We start from the raw sequence: 24,056 nt of genomic DNA, 5'->3' as shown, positions 1-24,056 counted from the left end.
GTACAACTCTTCATGCTTTTTTTATGTAGAGAAGTTACTGGGAAATACTTCACTCATAGTGAAGCTAAAAGAGTAGTTCTATGGCTACAGCCACTGCCAGCATCATCCAGAGGACTTAATACAAAAGACTGTTGTACTCAAACCTCAGAACTTCTGACTCAAAGGTGCCCTCCCAAATTGATGTGAGGAACCCAAGTGCTTGAACCATCTTCAAACGTCTCCTAGGGTATGCAATACCAGAAATCTAGAATCAGGAGCAGAGCTGGGACTAAAATTCACTTCAGTATGGGATGCGGGCATCCAAAGTGGCATTCTAAATACTATGCCAAATGGCCGGCTTTGTGTTTTAAATTCAACACCCAGAGAGAAAGAGAGAGAGAGAGAGAGAGAGAGAGAGAGAGAGAGAGAGAGAGAGAGAGAGAGAGAAAGGAGGGAGAAAGGAGGGAGGGAAGAAGGGAGGGAGGGAGGGAAGAAGGAAGGGAGGGAGAAAGAGAGACAGAGTTTACTCCTGAATGCCCACAGTAGCTGGGACTATACAAGAGCCAGAAGCCAGGAGCTCCATCAATGGCTTTCACAGGGTCTACAGTGGTAGTGACCTGGAATTAAACCTAGGTAATCTGATATGGAATACAGATGTCTTCACTGGTGTCTTAAGTGGTACGCCAAGCTTGCACATTCCTTGCATTTTCAAGTTTAAGCCAAGGAGCCAGAATATTAATAGCTATCATGTTTTTCTATTTTTGAAGAAAGCAATTTTAAATATGGGAAGTGGAGTGAATAGTTAGTCTTATAAAGTACTGAATTGGAGAGAAGCCTTTACAAGCTCGGGTTTTGAAAATACACCTGTGCTCTGGCTTCTGCTCTTAGGACACAGAAGCAATGACAGATCAGCAGGGAAGAAATACACCTGGTGTGCACAATTGGGATTCTAAATGCTTTTCTCCACTAACATGAACCAAGGCTTCTTAAAAAAAGAGATCATGAAGTGTCTGGATGGGAGATGCCTATAATAACTTCAAACCACTTGTCATGCCAGAAAACAAGAGAAGTGTGTTAGCAGTGACAGGGCCTTGTTAAAAAAGACTCAGACTGATTCAGGCCACATCACTGGGGCAGGTGAGTAAAAGTGTGATTGAGAAAAGAACTGTGGTATGCCAAAGCATAAAGCGTCAACTTTAAAGACTCACAGTCACTAAATCTGGGTCAACTTAACACACAAACCATCTAGGTGCAGCAGTTAATTAAAAACATTGAAATGAGAGCTAACTAAACACCATATATCTCATGAACACTGATGCACTAATGCTCCACATAGTATTGGCAGATTGGTTCCAGCAATGTGTAAAGACAATCATATATCATAGCCAGGAGGCATTTATCCCTGGCATGCAAGGTCAGTATATTAAAGACATTATCAGATGTCATGTATTATATTGCCTGAGTCAAAAAGAAAAGTACAAGTTCATGTTCATAGATGACAGAATGACACACACATTCTCAACAAGACACTTCAACACTACATGAACAGAAGGGCATCTCCTCCCTGGGATGAACCCATAGCTGATGTCACACTCAGCAACGGAAGTTCAAGTTTTCTTGCTGTGAATGGGTGAGGACATGGCTTCCTGACACCCCTACTAGCACTACACTGTCACTCTTGCATAGTCAGTAAGACTAGAACACAAAGGTATACAGACTATAAAAGAAAATATGGCAAATTATTGCAGAGTAACATAATCGTTTATGAAGAACATTTAAAAAAATAAACAAAAAACTGGAGTGAACAATTAGTTATAGTGAAGTTGCAGGACATAATGATAACCTACAACACACAGTGTTAACATATGACACACAATGGGAACACAAACCACACAATGATTAACACATATAATGCAATAGCATACAACATACACTTTTAACACATAACAGACACATTATATATCAGCAATGGAGAAATGGAACTTGAAATTAAAAGCACATTATCATTTTATTAGTATCCCCAAATTGAGACAACGAGGCACAAATCTAAAAAAATTTGCATTAGACCTTTATGTGGAGAGCTTCAAAATTCTGAATCAATGAAGAAACATTCCATGGTTATGGACAGGAAGAGTAAGCACTGTCAAGTACCAGCAGTTCTTCCAAACTCAACATGCAGTTCAATGCAATCCTAATAAAAATTTCACCAAATTATTTCATGGATGTCAACAAAGGGATTCTAAATTTGTATCAAGAAGCAAAAGACCTAGAAATGGTCCATAGAGCAATGGACAATGTCAACAGGCTGTCAACACCTGCCTTCAAGATGCTTCAAGAAGCCACAATGATTGACAAAGTCCAGCGTTTGGTGGAAGGACAGAGACCAGCAGAACTGAAAACGGTGAACAGCGCCAGAGCCGGCTGCTCTCTCTAGAAGGGGAGTAGAGTGCTACACAGACAGGGCCTTCCCTGACAAATGGCATTACAGCAGCTGCACACCCACAAGCCAAAAATGATTCCTGATGCAGGCTTCCACTCTTTACAAAAGCGAACTCAGAATGCAGCATGTGACAGTTTTAGAAGACACAAAGAGAGAATCTGTGAGTGTGGTTTTGGCAGCAACTTTTTAGATAGGATACCAAAGGTGTCCAAGAGAGAAAAAACTGACAAGTGGAAATTTACCGTGAAAGTAAACCAGCTTCTTTGTGAAGACGTTGTCAAGAGAACAATCAGGTAAGTCAGACAGGAAGAAAACGTCCACAAAAAAATATGTCTGACATTGGACGGGCACCTGAAACGTACCAATTGCTCTTGGAACTCAGCAGTGATAAAGCAAATCCAATCTAAAAATGGTAGAAAAAAGTGTGTGTGCCTATTTGCTAATGTCTTTAAAAATAGGAGCAACGCCTGTGGAAACTGGCAACAGGAGGAGGATAACATGACTAGCCACCAGAGCAGTTAATGGCAGCACTAGATTCTGATGAGGAAACGAAGAGTCATCTTCCCAGGGAATAAAGGTGTCACAATAAATCTCAAAGGCTTAGCTGCTGTGAGTTTGTAGAAACAAGATACTGACATAATTTCTAAAAACTGCTTTGCAGCGTATGAATTTAATGAGTACTACTAAAACATAATGATCAAAATTGGCACTGTAATAATGAAAATAAAATATTTTACAATGTGATGGCTCTGGAATGTTTCTCCCAAAGATGTATTAGCAGAAACTGCCAGTAAAATATCTATCTATCTATCCATCCATCCAACACATTATATAACATTATAATGTGTTATATATTATATATTATATATTACATTTAGAATGTTATATAACATTATAACTCGTGTGAAAATGTCAAGATTAAGTTGCAGAAAGTCAAATGGGCTCCCTCACATGAACAACACTGAAGAAAATGAGGCATAAATCTAATTTATCATCTTATATTCAGTCCCAACTCAATAAAAAAAATCCCACAGTATATTGAAAGGACAATTGCCAGTGAAGTCTGAATTGTCAGCTTGATAATGAGTTTCTTGATAATAAATTTCTTGCTTTTGATAACTGCGCTATGATCATTTGAGATCCCCATAGAAATGTGTTAGGAAACATGTAACAAGGTATTTATAGTGAAAGAAGCACTCTGTCTCCAAGTTACTTCTCTACGGTGCAGAAACAATGACAGACTTTGCTGCTAAGAAGAGGCTAACAAGAGGGTATGTCAGAAAGCTCATGGAAAATATATATTACAGGACAGATCCAAGATGGCTGAATAGGGAAAAGACCTGCTAATTCTGACCACAGGAAGGCAAAAAAAGAAAGGGGGAAGTACTGCATTCTTTGGGGTCAGCTGAAGAGCTTGCAGTGGAAGTTGTGTGGAAAGAAGGGAGATGTTATAGAGTGGGAACAGTGCAGTTCTGCAGCTGTGATCAGAATAGTACCAGAGGCTGAGGTGGGCCCTGCTGCTGGAGGATATTGTTACAGGAATAAATCTGGCTTCACACAGCCTTTGACTCTGACCTGGAGAGCTGGAAGGGAAAGGGCACCTATGCTTAAAGCCTGTGAAGTACTCCCCTCCCCTTACTCTTTTTAGACTTGCTAAGATAGAGCGTTGATTAACTGGTTAGGCCACTGGCTCTTGGAAAGCTCATGCCTCTTTGTGTGGAGAGGAGGCCTGTGAGCTGACACTGGCTCCCTGCTGTCTCTATCTGTGCAGTAGGGTGTGGTTAGGTCATCAGTGTGGGGTTCATACTGGCTCCCTGCGATCTGTAACTGTGCAGTGTGGTGTGGCTGAGTCAACAGTGCATCTTGCTCCAGAGTCTTCGTTTTGTCCCTCACAATGAAGAACACACAGATCCTCTGTGCTGCTCATGCACTGTAAGAGTGAGTAGACTTGTCCTGGACGTTTGCTTCTCCTTGACCGAGAGGGGCTGATGCTGTGATCCCACCAGCTGATGATATCATACTCTCCCACCTGCTGAGGACAGAGATGTACCACCCCACCTTGGTAGTCACCTGAACTCTTGCTGTATCTTTGTGAGCCAGAATTTCTTGGCCCCATCAGCACACTGAATAAATAGACAAGCCATTAACCCATAAAGCCATATTTCAAAGAGAAAAGCTGTCAGGAAAAAAAGAACTAGTAAATGTTTCTATACATGTCTAAAAATCATTGTAGAGATCAAGGAAAAGGATAAAGAATACTATTTGACCCCTGGAAATGGACTTCTTGTGACTTGACTGTTGTTTTCAGTTCCTGTTTATACTCTTATGGAGCTGTGGTCTTTCTAACTTTTTTAATCTGTTGAATGTTATGGCTAGTTGTGCATTAATATGATTACAGAGTGGATTGAAATTGTTCTTCTGAATAAATTAAGCTAAAAAACAGAAGGCAGGAAGTGGACTGCAGTAGCGAGTGGGGGAGGACAGTGTGATTATCTTTTTAGAATTGGAGCTATGAGATACAAGAAATCTGATCTCAGCTTTTAATCAAAAATTTTAAAAATTCAATCAAAAATAGAAAATCTGTTATTTTAGGAATATTTATGGATTTCAGAAAAAAATTTCAATTTTTTGCACCCAAGCAAACTCATCTTTTAATTTCATTTTCTATGAACTCTTTAAAATTGATGCATAGATGTAAAAAGAGAGAACACACATGGCACAGCAGAGTAATTAGTTAGTCTGTACAAAGGATACATGGTACTCCTCCCGGGAATTCTTCAATTTCTTAATAAATGTGAATTGATAAAAAAAAGAAAGTTTTAAAAATCCAATACCCAAAGAGCTTCTACAATTAAAAAAAAAAGAACTAGTAGAATAATATGTAAAGAATACAGACAACTGACAAAAGCAATAAAACCATAAGATATGTTTCGTTTTCATGAAATATAAGTAACTTCCACTGAAGCTGTATTTTTTCCTTTACATTTAGCTTTATTCTTTTTTTTTTTTTTTTTTTTTTTTTTTTTTTTTTTAAAGATTTATTTTATTTTTATTACAAAGTCAGATATACTGAGAGGAGGAGAGATAGAGAGGAAGTAGAGCTGCCGGGATTAGAACCAGCGGCCATATGGGATCAAGGCGAGGACCTTAGCCACTAGGCCACGCTGCCAAGCCCACATTTAGCTTTATTCTTAATGGTTTATTTGAATGTTCTGGTAAGTTCTATATAACACAACTGTTCATTTTGCCATATATAGTGAGTGTGGTGTGTTCACAGTGGGACCAGTGCAGTGGTATAACTGCCTAATACTCTGTTTGCCGGGATCCTAGATAAACACTAGTTTGTGTTCTGGCTGCTCCACTTTTCAATCCAGCTTCCTGCTATGGCTTGGGAAACTAGCAGAGGATGGCCCAAATCCCTGGGACCTTGCACTCATATGGGAGAACCGGAAGAAGCTCCTGGCTTATGATCAACTCAGCTCTGGCCCCTGTGTCTATCTGGGGAGTGAACCAGTAGGTGGAGAAACTCAGTATCAACCCCTGTGGGAGATGCGATTGCTTGAAACATTGATGTTTGGTGGAGAGGCCACAGATTTGACGTTTGGTGACAGATAGTGCTTGAGTTCACCACACAGCTACATTACTAATCTGCATTGTAGTAAACATCTCACCTCTAGAAATGGGCTTCTTAGACACAGAGATCACAGCAGGCAGAACATTGGTAAATCCAACAGCCTTTTGCTTTAAATTTGCATTTCCAGATTGTGCTAAAAGAAGAATGTTATTGAATTATTCTATGAATTTCAACATTTAAAAAGTTAACTTTTCTCAACAGCTTCCTTGTTTTTTGTTTTTTCAGCAATTTAGTTATAACAGCTAACATAAACATCTGGAGTCTGATGCCTCCTTGTCTGGTGTTTGGTATTTATGCGTGCATTTGCAAGTGCAAAACAGAAAGAGAAGATGGAAACCACAAACACAGAATGTCATTCCCAGGAGATTTCTGAGACCTTTCTGGCTTCTCACTCTTGGGAACAAATTCCTGGCAACACTTCTTTAATCCTTCCATGCCATCACGTAGTTTATAGCTATATAACATATGCTTCCAATCCCCTTACACTAACAGCAGGGAGTCAGGACCCCTCTCCCAGGCAAATCAGATCACTCCTGCCAAAGAAGTGAGCTGCTACCAATCTCCTCCAGTTTCGGACGTTCTAAATTCTTTTCTGAACTGCTTTCTCCACATAAGCAGAATCCTTTGTACGCATTCATTTATCCAGTTAATGCAGTATACTTATATTCTTCTTAGACACTACCCTTGCTCTCTTTTCAAAATTAGTCAAGTTTCTGTTTCCTAGATGGATACCAGCTGCTGGCCCTATCACCCCAAAAAACAGCCACCAGATTGCTGAACACATGGATGGAACCTCTCACAGAGGCCAGCCCAGGCATCTGACACCCCAGTCACCAGTTACATACACGGTCACTGTGGTAGGGTAGCTGTACAGTAACATCACATGTACAATTTAAGTGAGTAATCTGATTAACTAAAATAAACATTTTCATTACCAATCTTCTGAAGGAAATGCTTCTCTCAGCATAAGCACCTGCAACACAGGTTATCTTTTAGCATGAAAAAACCATGTCTATTTTACTAAGAAAAAAATAACCCTGGCACAATATTCCCAAGAAGTAAAGCGTGAAAAATCTGTGCTTATGAATATACCTAGTAGTATAAAAACTTAAAAAATCAAAACTCCTTAATGGAATAACAACTGAACAAATCTATCCGTTAAAGTATAAAGTTACCCGCACTTATCAGAGTTATTACACCTTAAGGTTTGAAGAATTTACCTAAGATATTGATGAACAGAAAGTAAGATGGAGGAAGAGTTACCAAAGGGCACAAGACTATTCTAGCAAGTACATATTCCTTCTTATCTTCACCCTTAATCTCTTACCTTGATTTACAAAGGGAGATAAGTTGATCACATTCATTGGGAATTTACTTGGTGTAACGCGTCTTGAAAAAATACTATCACGATATTCTGTGGAACTATTCTTGTATTTAAATAAGTTTGTACCTAAAATAAACAAATTTAGACAGCAAAAACAACAATATGAATGCCAAGTCCATTCTCAAAAGTCAACGGATTGTCTTTTATTTCTACATCCGTTAAACTTCCCCCATATTTTACTGAATGGCTCCTTGCCTGCTACTGTAGTGTCTTCAAAGGTTTCACGTTTGTCCTTTTTGTCTTTGTTCTGTGCTGTGCGAGTGTTCCTTCAGTGGGTACAACTCCCTTACTGTGAAAATGCAGACTTTGCGTGGTCCATGAGTGAAGTTTCAGTGTCATGTGAGAGTTCCTTCTGTGAGTGATCTTTCTGTGGGTGCCCGTTCTGTGGCACGAGAGGGTACCCTCCATATTTTGGATCTGTAGCCCAATTACACTGCACTTTGAGGCAAACACTTGGTTCTGTATTAGGTCTGTAGTCTGTGTCTAAAAGGACAGTTTCAGCACTCAGTTTTGTGTGGCAAGTGCTGGATTCCTTATGACTCAATTCAACCACTGCTGGTTAGGTTCTTCACAAATTACATTTGTTATAAAAGTAACATTTTTATTATGGAAACTGTGTATTTAAACAGAAAAATGAACACTTCATATCTTTAGGAATCCCTGAAATCAGAGACCAAGAGTTTAAAAGAGGCTGTAATTGAATATCATCCAGAGAACAACTTTTTGTTGACATAATTTATTTCAGAAACCACAGTTTTAGAAATAGGTAGATGAGGAGCACTTATAATTCACTAAGATATTCATGTATGAATGAAAGCCCTAAGACTTCAAAAGTGTGTATTTTTCATATTTTTTTCATTAAAATGTCCCTGCAAGACTGTTGCATGAAGCTCTTTCACTGGATTTTCATAGTGTAAGTTAGATGTAATTTTGGGCATATGTGTTACAGAATACAAAGCACCCCAAATGACTTCATTCTAGTAAGTAAAATGAACATTAAAATTTGTGAAATATTGTTGAAATGTGAAACATAAATGCTAGATTCAAGGAGATGCAAACATTTGGTTTTGGGGACTAGATTTTATAAAACATGAGGGGCCCCCAAAATGGGGAGAATTCTACAATAAAGGAGACTGAAATGATACAGCTTTGGAAAATACTTACAGAGAACATCATAAACACAGTTTACAAGAAAGAAGAGGATGAGATTATGGCAGTGAGGAATGGCTCAGTACTGCCAAATTTTTATGTTTGCTTTTGCTGTGGCTGCACAGTTTATGAGCCCTAAGCATCACTGTGAATGGTGCAGGATGCGGGGTCCTTAGGAGATAATCAGGAATGCAGGACATGCCCCCATGGATGGAATCCCAGCTGTCCGTCCATGGACACACAGGCGGACCACAGAACAGAATCGCACTCACCAGATTTTGATTCCTCCAGGTCATCGATGTTAGACTTGTCCACATTCTGGACTGTGAGAGAGAGAAATATGTGGTGTGTCTCCCGCAAGTTCAAGGTGTCTCCATGACATCAGCATCAACCGAGACAGTCTATGTATTTTACAGATGTCTAAAAGTTTCACCAATACTAAAGCTAAAAAGCACACCAGAAAAACTATCCTAGGTATTTACATGTCTATTTATAATATTAGTACATGCTAACTTCTACCTTTGTGGTCAACCGATGATTTGGTTGACTTCATTGGAGCAATGGGCTTGATAGAACTATCTTCTTGTGTGAGTACATCTCTGTTTCTAGGTAAATTCACACCTAAAACAAAGTTGAGAGAGAAAAGGCATAATGTGATGGTGTGATGGCTCACACGCTATCTCCTTTATATCTGCTTCAGTTTTCATTGCTGTATTTGCAACGTTTTCTTCCCAGAATTTACTGAATGGCTACTTGTTGATGTTTCCAGTTTATGAAAACTGTTTCCTCAGTGTTTCTCCTTTCTTTGGAAGTATCTTCCTCAATTTTTATCTTACTCAGAAACCCATTATACTTTTTTTTAAAATTCATGCAGTTTTTTTATTACATTTCATTTTTTTTCTTTTTTTTATTATTAATTATTTTGCATTATGTGACAGTTTCATAGGCTCTGGGAATCCCCTCCCCCAACGCCCCTCCCCCCTGGTGGATTCCTCCACCTTGATGTAGTATTACAGTTCAAATTCAATCAAGACTCCCTCCTTGCAAACGTATACCAAGCATAGAGTCCAGCTACTTATTGTCCAGATGGGTTGAACAGTTTCTTGGGGAGACCATTTCTGGTCCAAAGTTAGAGCTGGTAGAATATCATCCCATTCGATTAAGAGTCCCAACATAGCATCAACAGCAGTTTGCAACATTATGGAATTGACATGGTTGTGAGTAACCAGTATGTTACAAAAAAAAAAGTTCTTAACCACAACCTATGATTAGCTCATTGACATTTCAATTTTAGTTTATATACAGGACCGACTGCTATATACCTTAAAATGGCTATAAGGTACCATTCAGCTGTCTCGTGTCTATTTCATCCCAGTATTTAGCCATTTGTTGTGTTGAAGTATAATTTTGCTGATCTTGGCAGATTTTAGGGTAATCTAGACTGGCTTGTAACTCTAACAAGACATCTGTCGACAATTAAGGTGCAGAAGACTTTTTTTTGGGGGGGTGGTGTGCAGGGAAATCCCCAACACCATGGTGAGGAGTGACTAATCTTTGTGTCCCACCCAGCGAGGCATGAGCCAATCCACGCCAGCTCTTTCCTGTCAGATTCCAAGCTCTACTTTTTGTTCAAACCCATTATACTTTAAAGAAGCTCATTCATTTTGTTCTGTAATCTTTCAAACCTTTGTTTCTTATAAATTTGCATTTCAAAATTTCGTTTAGACCATTTTTATTATACTCCTGCTATTAACACACAAGGATAGGCTAGTGAATCCAGCAATTCTTTTTTTTTTTTTCTTGAAGGAACCAGGTGGAGCTGCCATAACCCAGCAGTTCTTAAAATATTGGTATTTTAAATGAACTAACCTCATATGAAAGCTTATTACTGCTGTAACTGCGATTTATATTCAAGCGTGACATGAATTCTATTAAAAAACATGCAATCAGAAGTAATTTAAACAAAATGCCCTGAAAGCTGAGACAGAACATGCCTCCTCACATGCTATCACATAGGTCAGAGTAAAAAAATACAGAACAGGGAGTGGCATTTAGCCTCATGGGTGAATCCCCACATCCCATGTGGACTGTCCGCACACCACTCACATTTCAAGCTCCCTACCGAGCTCCTGCTAGTACAAACCTTGGAAGAGAGTGAAAGATGTTTTAGTATTTGGGCCCCTGTTACCCATGCAAGACATCTGGACAGAATTCCTGATTCCTTGTTTTGGCTTAGTTAGCTAAGCTCTTATGGGTGAACCCATGAATGGTAGATCTCTGCCTATCTCAAATAAAATAAAAAATAGAAAACACAAATGCTTGGTTCAAATAGTCCTTTTTTTTTCCAACACAAGCTTATCAGTTATAAGCCATCTGAATAAGTATTTTATTACATTTATTTTTAGAAATGCTTTTGCTTTAGCAACCAAATTGTGCATAGATGAGACAAATATTAGCATTCAAAATAAAACTTATGGCAACCTGGCTTGCTTCTAGATTTTTGTGTTTTATCTGAAGACAGAATGATAATTGTTCAGACTGGGCAACTGTGGATTTGATGCCTGCTGGGAAATGACTTTCTGGCTCACAATTGGTGCCCTACTGATGTGACCTCACATGATGGAAGGGGCAGGACAGCCTCTGCAGCCTTAGGTCGCAAACATTAGCTTTAGAATCAACTTTGAAACAAGTAAAAAATCTACAGCCTTTGTAGAATTAAGAAGTGTGTGTACCAGTAATTCCAGGACTAACGGCAGTAGAAGAATCTGGAACTTAAGACAGGACTAAAATTTTTCAGGTGAGAAATTATAAATTTGCATACAAATTCAATTCTATGAAAAAACTAGCAGCTAATGAAATAACTACTATAATGTTTGCTATATTTATCATTTAGACTACCTGCATTTAAAAATCCAAGGCAATTTTCCAATGTAAGTCAGAAACTGATAACAAAGGTGGATGGTGTTGTGATACAGTGGGTTAAACCTCTGTTTACAGCACCATTATCACATATAGGCACCAGTTCTAGTCCCAGGTCATCTATTTCTGATGCAGCTCCATGTTAAGTATTTGGGTCCCTGCGATGTATAGGAAATTCCTGAAGGAATTCCAGGCTTCTAGCTTTGGCCTGACCCAGTTCTAGCTCTGTGGCCTTAGGAAGTGAATAGTGGATAGAAGATTTTTCTCTGTAACCCTGCATTTCAGGTTACCCACCTACTTAAAAAATGAGTATACTGCCATTAGAAAGATAATCATCATCAACTTCTTTTCTAAGAAAAATTGATTTGAAAGGCATAATTTTCTATATGTAGAGAGTGAGAGACACAATGAGAGATAATGAGATCTTCCATTTGTTTTTACTCCCCAGAAGATCCAAGAGCTGGCACTGGGCTAGTCAAAAGCCAGGTGCCTGGAGCTTTTTCCAGGCTTCCTTTTAGGTAGCAGGGCCCCCCAAAATAGGCCACTCTACTGCTTTCTCCAGGTTATCAATAGGAAGCTGGATTAGAGGTGTAGCAATCAGAACACAAACCAGGGCCTATATAGGATGCCAGCATCACAGGCTGCAATATTACCTGCTATTCCACAACACCAGCAACGCATCATGCAATGTTAACATCAACAGAGCACTTCATTTCATTAAGTTTTTTCTAAGCGGGTACGTTTTAAAATCCATACTAACCAGCTAATTTTTCACTGGTGACAAAAATACTAGAGTTTAATAAATAGCGAACGTGTGAAAAGTTTGTCCATGCAGAGTTGACACTGGAGACACGTATTTAAATTAATTCCAGAGAAGATAAACCATACATGTTGGAATTGTAAATTATTTTTTTTACCTGGGTAACTCTTTGGTTGAAACTTGGTATCACCAGTTATTCTACCAATTCCAGTGGCACCTGTCAAGTGTTCTGCATGGATCTCTGTGGACATAAAATACTTCATTGGCCAAGCCTAATATCTTTGTCTCAAATAAGATTCATTTTGCTTGTTTTTATTCTACCAATTCCAGTGGCACCTGTCAAGTGTTCTGCGTGGATCTCTGTGGACATAAAATACTTCATTGGCCAAGCCTAATATCTTTGTCTCAAATAAGATTCATTTTGCTTGTTTTTATTTTATTGATACAGTCATGTTTTACTGTTTCTTTGCAGGCCAATTACTTTTTCTCAAGACCAAAATTCTCAGAAAGCGTGCTGGAGCATCTCCATATAGTTATTTCTTCCTTTCCCTCCTCTGTCTGGAGCTGACTGCTTTCTCTGATTTTTTTTTTTTTTTTTGGTGATGAAACTGGGATTTTCTGCAGCCTTTTTGCCCTGCAGTGTGAGGCTCAAGTGGTACGTTCTCTGACAACACACACAGCGCCTGTGAAGGAGAGGGTCCCTGGCCCTGACTGTTCTCTCTTTTGGTGTTACAGCTAAAATACCAAATAAATCATTCCCAAGGCTATTAATTTAGGATGAAAGGCAGTAGTATAATTTCTGAAACAGATCACACCAATGAGGGAGTCTACTGTGAGATATTATATACCTGCTTGAATTTTCATCATAGAAAGATTTATCCTAACAGAGTCAGCATAGAAACTATCTCTTGTTTTATTTTTGCATATCATATGACTACTCTTATGTGCGACACATTTTTTATGTGACACTTCTACTTCCATGTCATACTCCCTTTTCTGTGTAACATTTCCCTCACCAGGTGACAATCTTCTTACCACCTGACATACCACCCTTCATGTACAACCTCTCTTACAACGTGACACTTCTACCTCCAAACATCTCTTACCACATGACACCTCCCCACATGACATGTATCTGTTTATATGATACCTGTCTTGATGAGAAATTTATCTTTTTCCAAGACAACTCTCACCACCTGGCACCTTTATGTCTATAAGAAAAAACTTCATTACCATTTGACATCTCTCTCCATGTGACATATCAATTCTCAAACACCCCTCCAGAGAAGACCTCTATCCGCTTACAATCCTTCACTCTCAAGATACCTTTCTCATCATATAACAATACACACACTCTCTCTCCACAAAACATCTGTCTACACATGACACTTTGTACATGACATCTCTCCTTCCACAGCGAAAGCAGATAGAAATTACGGCAAATGAAGAAGATTCCATACCTCATCGGAAATCCCTGAAGGCTATTCTGAGGTAAGCAAAGCATGAATATTTATTGATTACTTTCCAAGTTTGTTAAGTTTTAACAGCAATCTAAAATCAGTGATATCTGTCCAATATTTGATAACACTGTAATTCAATTATAGGAGCATGCTAATGAGTAATACTTTGAATACTAATTATTTTACACACACATATAAATACACACATATATATGCTGTTGTTATTAGAGGCATTCAGGTAATTTAACTCTAGTAATATAAAGAAAACAAATATTAACTTGAAAAAGTCTTGTTCTCACCAGGATGGCTCTTTAACTGTGTCTTGATGGACTCCTTGATTACACTTTTTCCAATGATATCTGTCAAGGGTTCTGTATCAGTCTCTGTAGAATTGAAACAAATTTCAAAACTACTTTGTAAGAGAGATATTACCACCTTTTTGTAAGTGTGTGCAAGTGCTAACTTGACCATCATTTATCATTACAGAGGAAGAGTTACAATTATCTTGATTGCAGAAGTGAATCACAAATTCTGTTAGTAAACACGTAAGCCTCATAGCACTGAGAATATCTAATGACTGGACCAACATCTTATTTTGAGATGACAGAATTGTTGTGCAAACCAGCGCCTCACAACTGCTAGAGAAATACACTGACAAGTGTTTCAGTACATTGGGATGGACAGGGAATTTTCTGGGTGTGATTTCCCTCTTCAATATCAGAGACGTTGCTTACCCACAATTTCATTAAAAGCTGAAGTGTTCATCCCTGTCTCTACCCCATGAACCATCTTCTTTCTGCATGCAGTTCCTTTCCTAAGAATGTGCATTTGTGCCTAATACTTGGCAAGTTTTTCCTTTTTCATGAGAGTTTTTTTCATCCTGTCCCAGAGGAAATAGGGCTATGTGGCTGCACAGGGAACTGGCATTGGTCTATGGGTCTCTTAGGCACACCAGCTGAGATTAGTTGCATACACGCACACAGGTGGAAGCAAGATAGCAACCAGGACTTATATTTAGATTCTTCATCCATTTTCTGTTCATATTATTTTACATGGTGAGACAGGGGTCTGATCTAGATTTGTATTTCTACATATTTCTACATTTTCCTAGCAAAATGTATGTACAGAATTTTCCTTTTCCCAATTCATGTTCTTAGCGCGCTTGTTAAAGATTGGTTGGCTGTAGATGTATGGCTTTATTTCCTGGGAATGTACTCTTTTATTTGTTATGATTCTATTCTGAGCTATAATCATACTTCTTCAGTTACTGTAGCATATATTGCATGTATGTATGTATATGAAACATATATAAATGCTGGCATCCAGATGGGCACCAGTTTGAGTCCCAACTGCTCTGCTTCCAATCTGGATCTTTGTTAATGGCCTGGGAAAACCAGAAAATGGTCCAAGTACTTGGTTTACCCCTATGAATGTGGAAGTTCTGAATGAAGTGCCTGATTCTTGGCCTTGGCCTTCCCCATCCATGGTTTTACACACACACACACACACACATGAAAACATACATGTATATTTAATTAGTTAGACATTACATACAACTAAAGGCAGAAATACATAATACTTATATAATTTGTACAATATTTATATAATTATATTGATACATCATCTATCTACATTAATACCCACATATTACATATTTAATTTACATATCACTATATAATAATATAGTCAATTATTCATATAATTAAAAGGCAGAATGTGTGTGTGTCAAAGAGAGAGAGAGAGAGAGAGAGAGAGAGAGAGAGAGAAATCATTTATTCCACCTGCTGCTTCACTCTCTAAATAGCCACAAATGGCTGCGTTGAACCAGACTGAAGCCAGAAGCCAGGGCATTTGCTGGCTTCAAGACCAGGCTTTATCTGCTGGGTATGGAGTCACAAAACAGTTCTTCAGTTCCTTCCTGTTTATCCTAAATTGAAGGAAGATGATCATGCCAGTCCTCCTAGCCATTCTGGGTGGCAGCAGCCTCAGTAATGCATGGGATCCATGATCACAAGTCTCCCTGAGTTTCAAGGGTTGTATATCAGCCTGCATGGGGACAGTGGTGTCACATGTCAGGCAAATAAGTCCCACCAGAATATGGGCTTATTCCCAGTGTCAGCCGAATCCAGAAGTTCCAGCCAGCAGCACAATCCCAGAGGTAGAGAATTTGGGTTTACAGTTACTGGGCCTCATGAGTGTGCACAAGAATCTAATCTCAACCCTAAGTCCCTCTTCACTTCTACTTTATAGCAGAAGGAATCCTTTCCCAATTTCTGCTGGGATTTTGGGTGGGGCAGTGGCTACGTGGAGTTCAAACACTCATTCTGCATATAGTTCCTAAGGAGCAGTGGCCATGACTCTGTCTTAACCTGAACGCTATCACAGCAGATCTGACTTTGGGAATAAATCTATGGCACTAACTCCCCCTCCTGCTCAGAGAATAGTTGTCTCTAAGTTCCTGTCCTTATTGGGAGAGGGGTAACACAGGCAACTGTCATTTTGACATTCTTTATTGAGACGTAACTATGCTAAAGTAAGACAAGTAAGACAGTTGCCTCTTCCATAGCTCTTCTGAAAGTGCACGAATTGCTGCTCAAATTGGTATCTCCGTGGTGAGGTGTGTGCTGGAGTATCAAAGTCAGCTGTGGTCTTGCTCTTAGTCTCCTGAGAGGTTTGTTTAGCTCACAGTTAGGAAGATTTCAGGGACCATACCTGGTGATGGCCTCAGCCTTACAGGTGACTGGGAGAATATGCATACATTGTTTTAGCTCTCTTTATATAAAGTCACTGGTATTCAATCAAGGGCATCCGATGACTTTATCTAATATCTCACCCCCATCTTAAAGGTCATATCACACCATTGTCACATTAGCTTCTCATCCTCTTGGGCAATAAATGCCAATGTAAGTTTTGGAGTGACAGTCATGCTCCATGGCAGGAAGGACAGTCACATTGGTGTATCCTCGTATTCCATTGGAGTTACCCCTGGCTTTCTCCTTAGCTGTTTCTTTGGATCATCCACTTTACTTACTCTTACTTTAAGCAGAACGCCTCATTTTGTAGAACTCCTAGAGTTCCAGCTGTCAAAGCCTGGTTCCTAGGTTGGCAATTCTGCTGTCTTTATTTATTTTATTTTATTTTATTTTTTTTTTTATTGTAAAGTCTGATATATAGAGAGGAGGAGAGACAGAGAGGAAGATCTTCCATCCGTTGATTCACTCTCCAAGCAGCCACAATGGCCAGAGCTGTGCTGATCTGAAGCCAGGAGCCCGGAGCCTCTTCCCGGTCTCCCACATGGGTGCAGGGTCCCAAGGCTTTGGGCGGTTCTTAACTGCTTCTGCAGGCCACAAGCCGGGAGCTGAATGGGAAGCAGGACTACAGGGATTAGAACCGGTGGCCATATTGGATCTAGGTGCATGCAAGGTGAGGACTTTAGCCGCTAGGCTATTGCACCAGGCCCAATTCTGTTGTCTTTAAAGAGGTGGCCCTAGGGGGGAAGTCCTTAGGTCACTGGAGGGTGGAATGAAGACATTTTAATTATCAGACAGACACGGGCCCTTTTATAAAGCCTGTTTGATTTACATAAAGTGAACAAATTTCCCATACTTCACAATACAGACCTAGGAGCATAGCTTCAATCCCTACCCTGCCTTCTGTCTGCATCAGAGGCTTAATACTCAATCAGGTAAAGATAGCAACACAGAGAAACTGGAAAATTCAAGATTGCTCTAGAGGACAAAGGCTGTAAACTGTGATCACACTGTCATTCTCACTTACATAGATTACATTTTATTTACTCTATGCATTAGTTACCAAAGGTCAGGGAAAACACACGACATGTCTTTTTCTGTCTGGATTATATTTTTACAAATAATAATTTTCAGTTGTGCCCATTTTGTCACAGAAGGTATGATTTCATTCTTTCTAGGGTTTGGTAGACTTCCATAGCAGATATGGACTCTATGTTGTCTATATCCTGTTATCCAGTGATAGACAACAGATAGAATTGAATCCATCTCCTAGCTATCATGCAATAAGCATAGGTGTGCAAATAGTTCTCTCTTACGTATTTCATTTTGTTTGGCTGAAGTCCCAGGAGTAGGAAAGATGGGTCATATGGTAGAACGATTTTCAGATCTCTAAGGAATTCCTGTGCTGTCTTCCATAATTGTTGTACTAGCTTACACTCTCATCAACAGTGGTTTAGAGCGCATGTGCAGGCCTTTGAGCTACATGAAGGGATGCTATAGTTTGGATGAGTGTCTCTCAAAGTTTGATACATAAAAGTGTGATTACAAGGGCAGCACCATGAAGTTGTTTGGATATGTAAGTGGTAGGGTTAGGGCTAGGGCTGGGGGTTAGCGCTGGGGGTTAGGGCTAGGGGTTAGAGCTAGGGGCTAGGGCTAGGGCTGGGGGTTAGGGCTAGGGCTAGGGGTTAGAGCTAGGGGTTAGGGCTAGGGCTGGGGGTTAGGGCTAGGGGTTAGGGCTGGGGGTTAGGGCTAGGGCTAGGGGTTAGAGCTAGGGGCTAGGGCTAGGGGTTAGGGCTGGGGGCTAGGGCTGGGGGCTAGGTCTAGGGCTAGGGGTTACAGCTGGGGGTTAGGGCTAGGGCTAGGGGTTAGGGCTAGGGGCTAGGGCTAGGGCTAGGGGTTACAGCTGGGGGTTAGGGCTAGGGCTAGGGGTTAGGGCTAGGGCTAGGGGTTAGGGCTAGTGGTTAGGGCTACGGCTAGGGGTTAGGGCTAGGGGTTAGGGCTAGGGCTAGGGGTTAGGGCTAGGGCTAGAGATTAGGGTTAGGGTGAGAAGCCCTCAGGTCATGGGGGGGAGGGTATGCTCCCTCTGAAGAGTGATTGTGTGTCTTCAGTCTCTCTCTCCTTCCATATCTCTCTCTGTACTCCCCCAATTCATGGCTTTCCACGCGACCCTTTCCCCACACGTGCTTTGTCATCTGCACCCACAAGTGCCCGGTGATTCGTGCAGGGCCTTTACAGAGAATGCAAAATGTCATTAGGTCTTATAGCCAGGGTTCTGCTCATGTGGTATCAATAGTTCTGAAATGCCGCTGCTAATACCGCTCCAAGCGTGAGGAACACTTTCCAAGGTCAACTGGCTGTCGTAGTCCACTTCTGAATCTCCACTGGCCCAGATATTTTTCGTCAAGTTTCAGCGGAGTAGCTGATCGATTTGTTCTGCCCTCCAGCTTCAGCAAATCAATGAGTGCTGTGGCCCAGCCCAGCCCAGCCCTGCCAAATACTCACTCGGCCCTCAGGTACACCAGGGAAAGCTCCAGTCCAGTCAGACTAACACAGAGAGGACAAGCAATACTGTACAGCTGCCTGGCTGGTGGGAAAGGGCACAGGTGCCTGCAGCAAACAGTGCACCTTGTTGGAGACGATGAGAGGCGTGGGCCTCCCCAGAGCCAGTCAGTGGAGAGTCTGCTGGGTGTACACTCAGGAGCACACTTTGAAACATATCCTCATGGGCCTCAGACACACCTCCACACCTCTACCTTGAAAAACGCATCTGCAGGTTGAGGTTGCAAAACCTGACCCTCAAATCCTAGATTCAGTTGGAAAAAGTATTTGAACACCAAGGAAAGTAATAACTTCAGTCACTCACAAGGTGGGAGCAGCAGAATGGGGGGCGGAATGTGAGAGGAGTTAGACTGGGTGGTAGGCAGTTAGGGTTTTCTGGGTCCCCAAGTCATTTTTCTTCCCAAATATAAAGGGGTATTTTCCCCACCATGTCTTGGATTCACCAGAACACGTCTCTCCCAAGACAAATGCATATTTTATCAGGAGTGCTTCCCCCAGGAGACAAGGGTGACATTAACATATCTATTCCCCACCTGAAGCCTCCACCCAATTCTGTCTCCAGCCATTGCCAAGGGGGAGGGCTTCAGACTGGCCTCTTTATCATTAGAAAGGGACCAAGGAAGTTGGCCAGTGACACCTTTCTGGCCTTTTGTCCCAAGGCCAGGTACCATGGAAACCAGGAATTTCCTTTGTTTATGGAGAAACATCTTTGAGGGGAACCTAACCATATTGGTTACTCATTACTATATCAATTAATTCCATAATGATGTAAATTTTTGCTGATGGTATGTTGGAGCTTTCAATTGAGTGGGATGATACTCTGCTGGCTCTGTCTTCAGACCAGAGAGGGTATACCTAAGAAGCCGTTGAACTTGACTGGACAATAAGATGCTGGACTCTATGTTTGGTATATGCTTGCAATGGGGGAATCTCAACTGAACTTGAGCTGTGGTTATGCAACAAGGTGGAGGAATCCACCATGGTGGGAGGGTTTGGGGAGGGGTGGGGAGAACCCAAGTATCTATGTAACTGTCACATAATACAATGTAATTAATGAAGTTAAATAGTAAATAATTAAAAAAAAAAAAAGATGCTTTCTCCACCATTAATATGGGTTTTTCTCTCTAGCTTTTCCTCCTGCCACTATGGCAGGGGACTAGGGTCTTTTAGCTTTTCCTCCTGCCACAATGGCAGGGGATAAGGGTCTTTTCTATCTCAGAACCCCCTCTCGTCACTAGGACGGGAGTCTCCTTTCTCAGCTTTTCTAATAAATCTTACTTTAAAACTAAAAAAAAAAAAAAAAGAAAGAAAAGAAAAGCTCAAAGAATACACCTCTTTCAAACCTGCCCTGCAAATAATGCTTAAAGATGTTCTCTTGACAGAGAAAAGGAATAGCACCCACCAAAACCAAAGGAAAATCTGAAGAACATCCCAGTAAAAACAGCAACAGAGGACTGAATCAAACAATGAACAACCCATTGATAAAAATGACAGGACCAAATTACCACCTATTCATATTAACCCTGGGAGTAAGAGGCTTAAACCAATCAATTAAACATCATGGATTATTACACTGGATCAAAAAACAAAACCCATGGATCTGCTGCCTAAGGGAGACACATGTCACCCACAACAATCAGAGCAAACTTATCTCACGGATGTTGATGTTTTTGTATTTTCATTTCTCCAAAACTGCTTTTTTTTTCTCATATTAAATTCTTCACTGATTCATAGGTCACATAGTAGCATCATTTTCTTCAAGAAGGTTCTTGATTTTCATTTCTTCAATGACACATTAGTCCTTTACTAGCATGTTATGCAACTTCTATTTTTTTTTTTTTTTTTTTTTTGTCTGGTGCAGTAGCCTAGTGGCTAAATTCCTTGCCTTGCATGCACCAGGATCCCATATGGGCGCTGGAAAGCAGTCGAGGATGACCCAAAGCTTTGGGACCCTGTACCTGCGTGGGAGACCCAGAAGAAGCTCCTGGTTCCTGGCTTTAGATCATTTCGGTTCCAGCCGTGTTGCGGCCACTCGGGGAGTGAATCATTGGCTGGAAGATGTACCTCTGTCTTTCCACCTCTCTGTATATCTGCCTTTCCAAAAAAAAAAAGAATAACTCTTTTTTAAAAATTCGATTTTTCTTCCTGTTGTTGACTTTGTTTTATGGCTTTTCATTTAAGGGGATGTATTGCAACTGTAATAAACTATCATATCCAAATGTTAGTATACATTTCAGTAGGCATCTCTACTTTCAGACTAAAGACGGACTCCCAGAGAAACTCTTAAACATATCCTGACAATAGGATGCTGGACTTTACCATTATCCATGCCTGCAATGATGGACTTGTGACTTTTCGTAATGAACTATACCAGTGTAAATATATAAGCAAACTCATTGGTGGAGAGTAGATTTAGGGAGGGTGTAAGAGAAATCCCAGAGCATATGGAACTACATCATAAAATAATAATAATAATAATAATAATAATAATAATAATAATACATAGAAAAAAATTATTTCTTACCAGGGTAACTCTTAAACTGCATTTTGATGGGCCCCTTTATTACACTTCTTCCAACAACATTTGCTATAGGTTCTGTTTCAATCTCTGTAGAATTGAAAGAGATTTCAAAGTATTTTTAAGGTGGAAATTAGGAATCAAGTAAACACCATTGATATACAAGAATGATAAGCGATCCTGTGTAGCGAAAAGGCCTATAAGCTCTCTTCAGTTAATAAACTCTGGGGCCCGGCGGCGTGGCCTAGCAGCTAAAGTCCTTGCCTTGAAAGCCCCGGGATCCCATATGGGCGCCGGTTCTAATCCCGGCAGCTCCACTTCCCATCCACCTCCCTGCTTGTGGCCTGGGAAGGCAGTCGAGGACGGCCCAAAAGCTTTGGGACCCTGCACCCGCATGGAAGACCTGGAAGAGGTTCCTGGTCCTGGCATCAGATTGGCTCGTACTGGCCCGTTGCGGCTCACTTGGGGAGTGAAACATCGGATGGAAGATCTTCCTCTCTGTCTCTCCTCCTCTCTGTATATCCGGCTTTCCAATAATAATAATAAAAAAAATCTTTAGAAAAAAATAAACTCTGTAGCTGGAGAAAATGAGGTGAGTAAATTCATTCGGATTGAACTACTTTTGAGTTATTGTGCAATAAGAATATTTTGCCAGATTTTTAAACTTCAAAAGTGCATGAAAATTATTAAGACGGAATTTATATTAAGAAAGGAACAATTAGGACAGGGAACTTGGAACACCCAATGGACCTAACATTTGACACTGAATACTGGTACATACATGAGGTTAGGCACCTGTATTGACACAGATATCACAGAGAATCCACTTGACTTTGGGGATTGGCTTATTTCACTAAAAATACTGCTTTCTAGTTGCGTCAACTTCTTTTTGCATTCTACATTGGTTGCCATACCAGAGAACATAAGATATATGTGCTTCTGATACTGGCTTATTTCATTAAGCTTAACTTTTGGTTGCAAAGAACAGAATTTCATACCTTTTTTATGGATGAGTACTATTCTGTAGCGTCCATATATCATTTTCCTTATCCAGTCTCCTTTACTGGACATCTATGGTGACTCTGTATCTTACCTACCTATTCACACGCACTATATATGGCATACAGACATCTCTTTCATATTCTGATTTCATTTTCTTTGGGTGAATTCCCAGGATTGGCATGGCTGGGATATACATCTATTATCAGATCTTTGGAGATTCCCCATACTGTCTTCTGTAACAGCTGTACTAGTTACATTCTCAACAACAGAGGATTAGGGTACCTTTTCATCACATGTTCTCTACATTTGTACTTTTTAAAAATATTTGTATGATAGCCATTCTAACTGGGGTGAAGCTAAACCTTTTTGTGGTTTTTATTTGCAATTTCCTGATGGCTAGTGATCTTGAACATTTTTTTCGTGTGTGTGTCGTTATCATTTTAAAAATGTCTGGCATCACTTAAAAGACGTCTGTCCATGTTCTTTGCCCATTTCTTGACGGGTTGTTATTCTGTTGTTGAGTTCCTCGAGATCTTTATAACTCTTGGATCTTGATCTTTCATGCATTGCATATTCTATAAATATTTTCTCCTATTCTTATGGTTGTTTCTTTTACTTTGTTGAACATTTCCACTGCTGTTCAAATATGTGTTAGCTTCATATACATTCTAATTTTCCTATTTTCATTTTTGATGTTTTTGAAAAATTCTCTAAGTATATTTCTAACAATCTTGTTATATTTCACTATTATGTTCAACATTTGTGACTTTCACGTGCACTTTTAAATTCTATCCCTTGTTCACCAGTAACATTTTTCTGCTTTATCTATAACTAAGTTGAAAACTGGATAGGTGAGATAATATATTAAAGAAAATATAAATACTGATTTATCTCCTTCTGGGGATTCTCGCTTTCTTTCTTTGTTTAGAGATCTGTGTGATTTTTTTTTCCCAAACTCCACTTCCCTTCACTGTGGTGAGTCTCTATGCTGTTTCTTTAAGTACACAGCACAGGTGTGCACAATGGAAATTTCAGATGATGTGGTTACAGAAGCACCCTCTTCTATTGCCTCTCTACCATATATGTGTCTGCTATATCTGCCTCTTCTCATACGTCGCTGACGGCCAATGTACTGCAACAAAATTAGTTACATAATCATTAAACCCTATAGCAGAAAAGAAGATCTCTGCCACAGATATTATAAACATGATGAAGTAACAATGTAGGCTAATCCTCCACTACATCACCTGCTGTATTTCTGCCTTTCCAATGAAAAGCAACTTTCCATCTGAGCCAGAAATATACAATATCAAATATAATTTGAAATAACTGTACCTAATACACATATAGGTTACAATAAGGTTCTTTTTTAAAGATTTATTTATTTTACTTGAAATGTACAGCCAGAAATTGATCTTCCATCCACTGGTTCACTCCCTGAAGTGCCACAATGACCTGATCTGAGTTAGTCCAAAGCTGAGATCCAGGAACCTATTCCAGGC

The 24,056-nt window shown here is 40.0% G+C and overlaps 1 protein-coding gene across 1 annotated transcript in view; it reads right to left on the bottom strand.

Moving 5' to 3' along the window:
* LOC105942581 (coiled-coil domain-containing protein 7-like) overlaps positions 1-24,056 on the bottom strand; it is a 192,298-nt gene that overhangs the window by 4,289 nt on the left and 163,953 nt on the right. Inside the window, exons 34-40 of the mRNA XM_058681281.1 lie at positions 21,559-21,642; positions 14,025-14,108; positions 12,423-12,506; positions 9,106-9,207; positions 8,859-8,909; positions 7,381-7,503; positions 6,091-6,186 (exon numbers count right to left, since the gene is read on the bottom strand). Of these exons, the coding sequence (XP_058537264.1) occupies positions 6,091-6,186; positions 7,381-7,503; positions 8,859-8,909; positions 9,106-9,207; positions 12,423-12,506; positions 14,025-14,108; positions 21,559-21,642 (624 nt within the window). The remainder of the gene's footprint in view (positions 1-6,090; positions 6,187-7,380; positions 7,504-8,858; positions 8,910-9,105; positions 9,208-12,422; positions 12,507-14,024; positions 14,109-21,558; positions 21,643-24,056) is intronic.

This window comes from Ochotona princeps, chromosome 25 (assembly GCF_030435755.1).
Source record: "Ochotona princeps isolate mOchPri1 chromosome 25, mOchPri1.hap1, whole genome shotgun sequence".
In the NCBI taxonomy this organism is placed as follows: Eukaryota; Metazoa; Chordata; class Mammalia; order Lagomorpha; family Ochotonidae; genus Ochotona; species Ochotona princeps.
The sequence above is the reverse complement of the archived record's forward strand: the minus strand, read 5'-3'. Positions and strand labels throughout refer to the sequence as shown.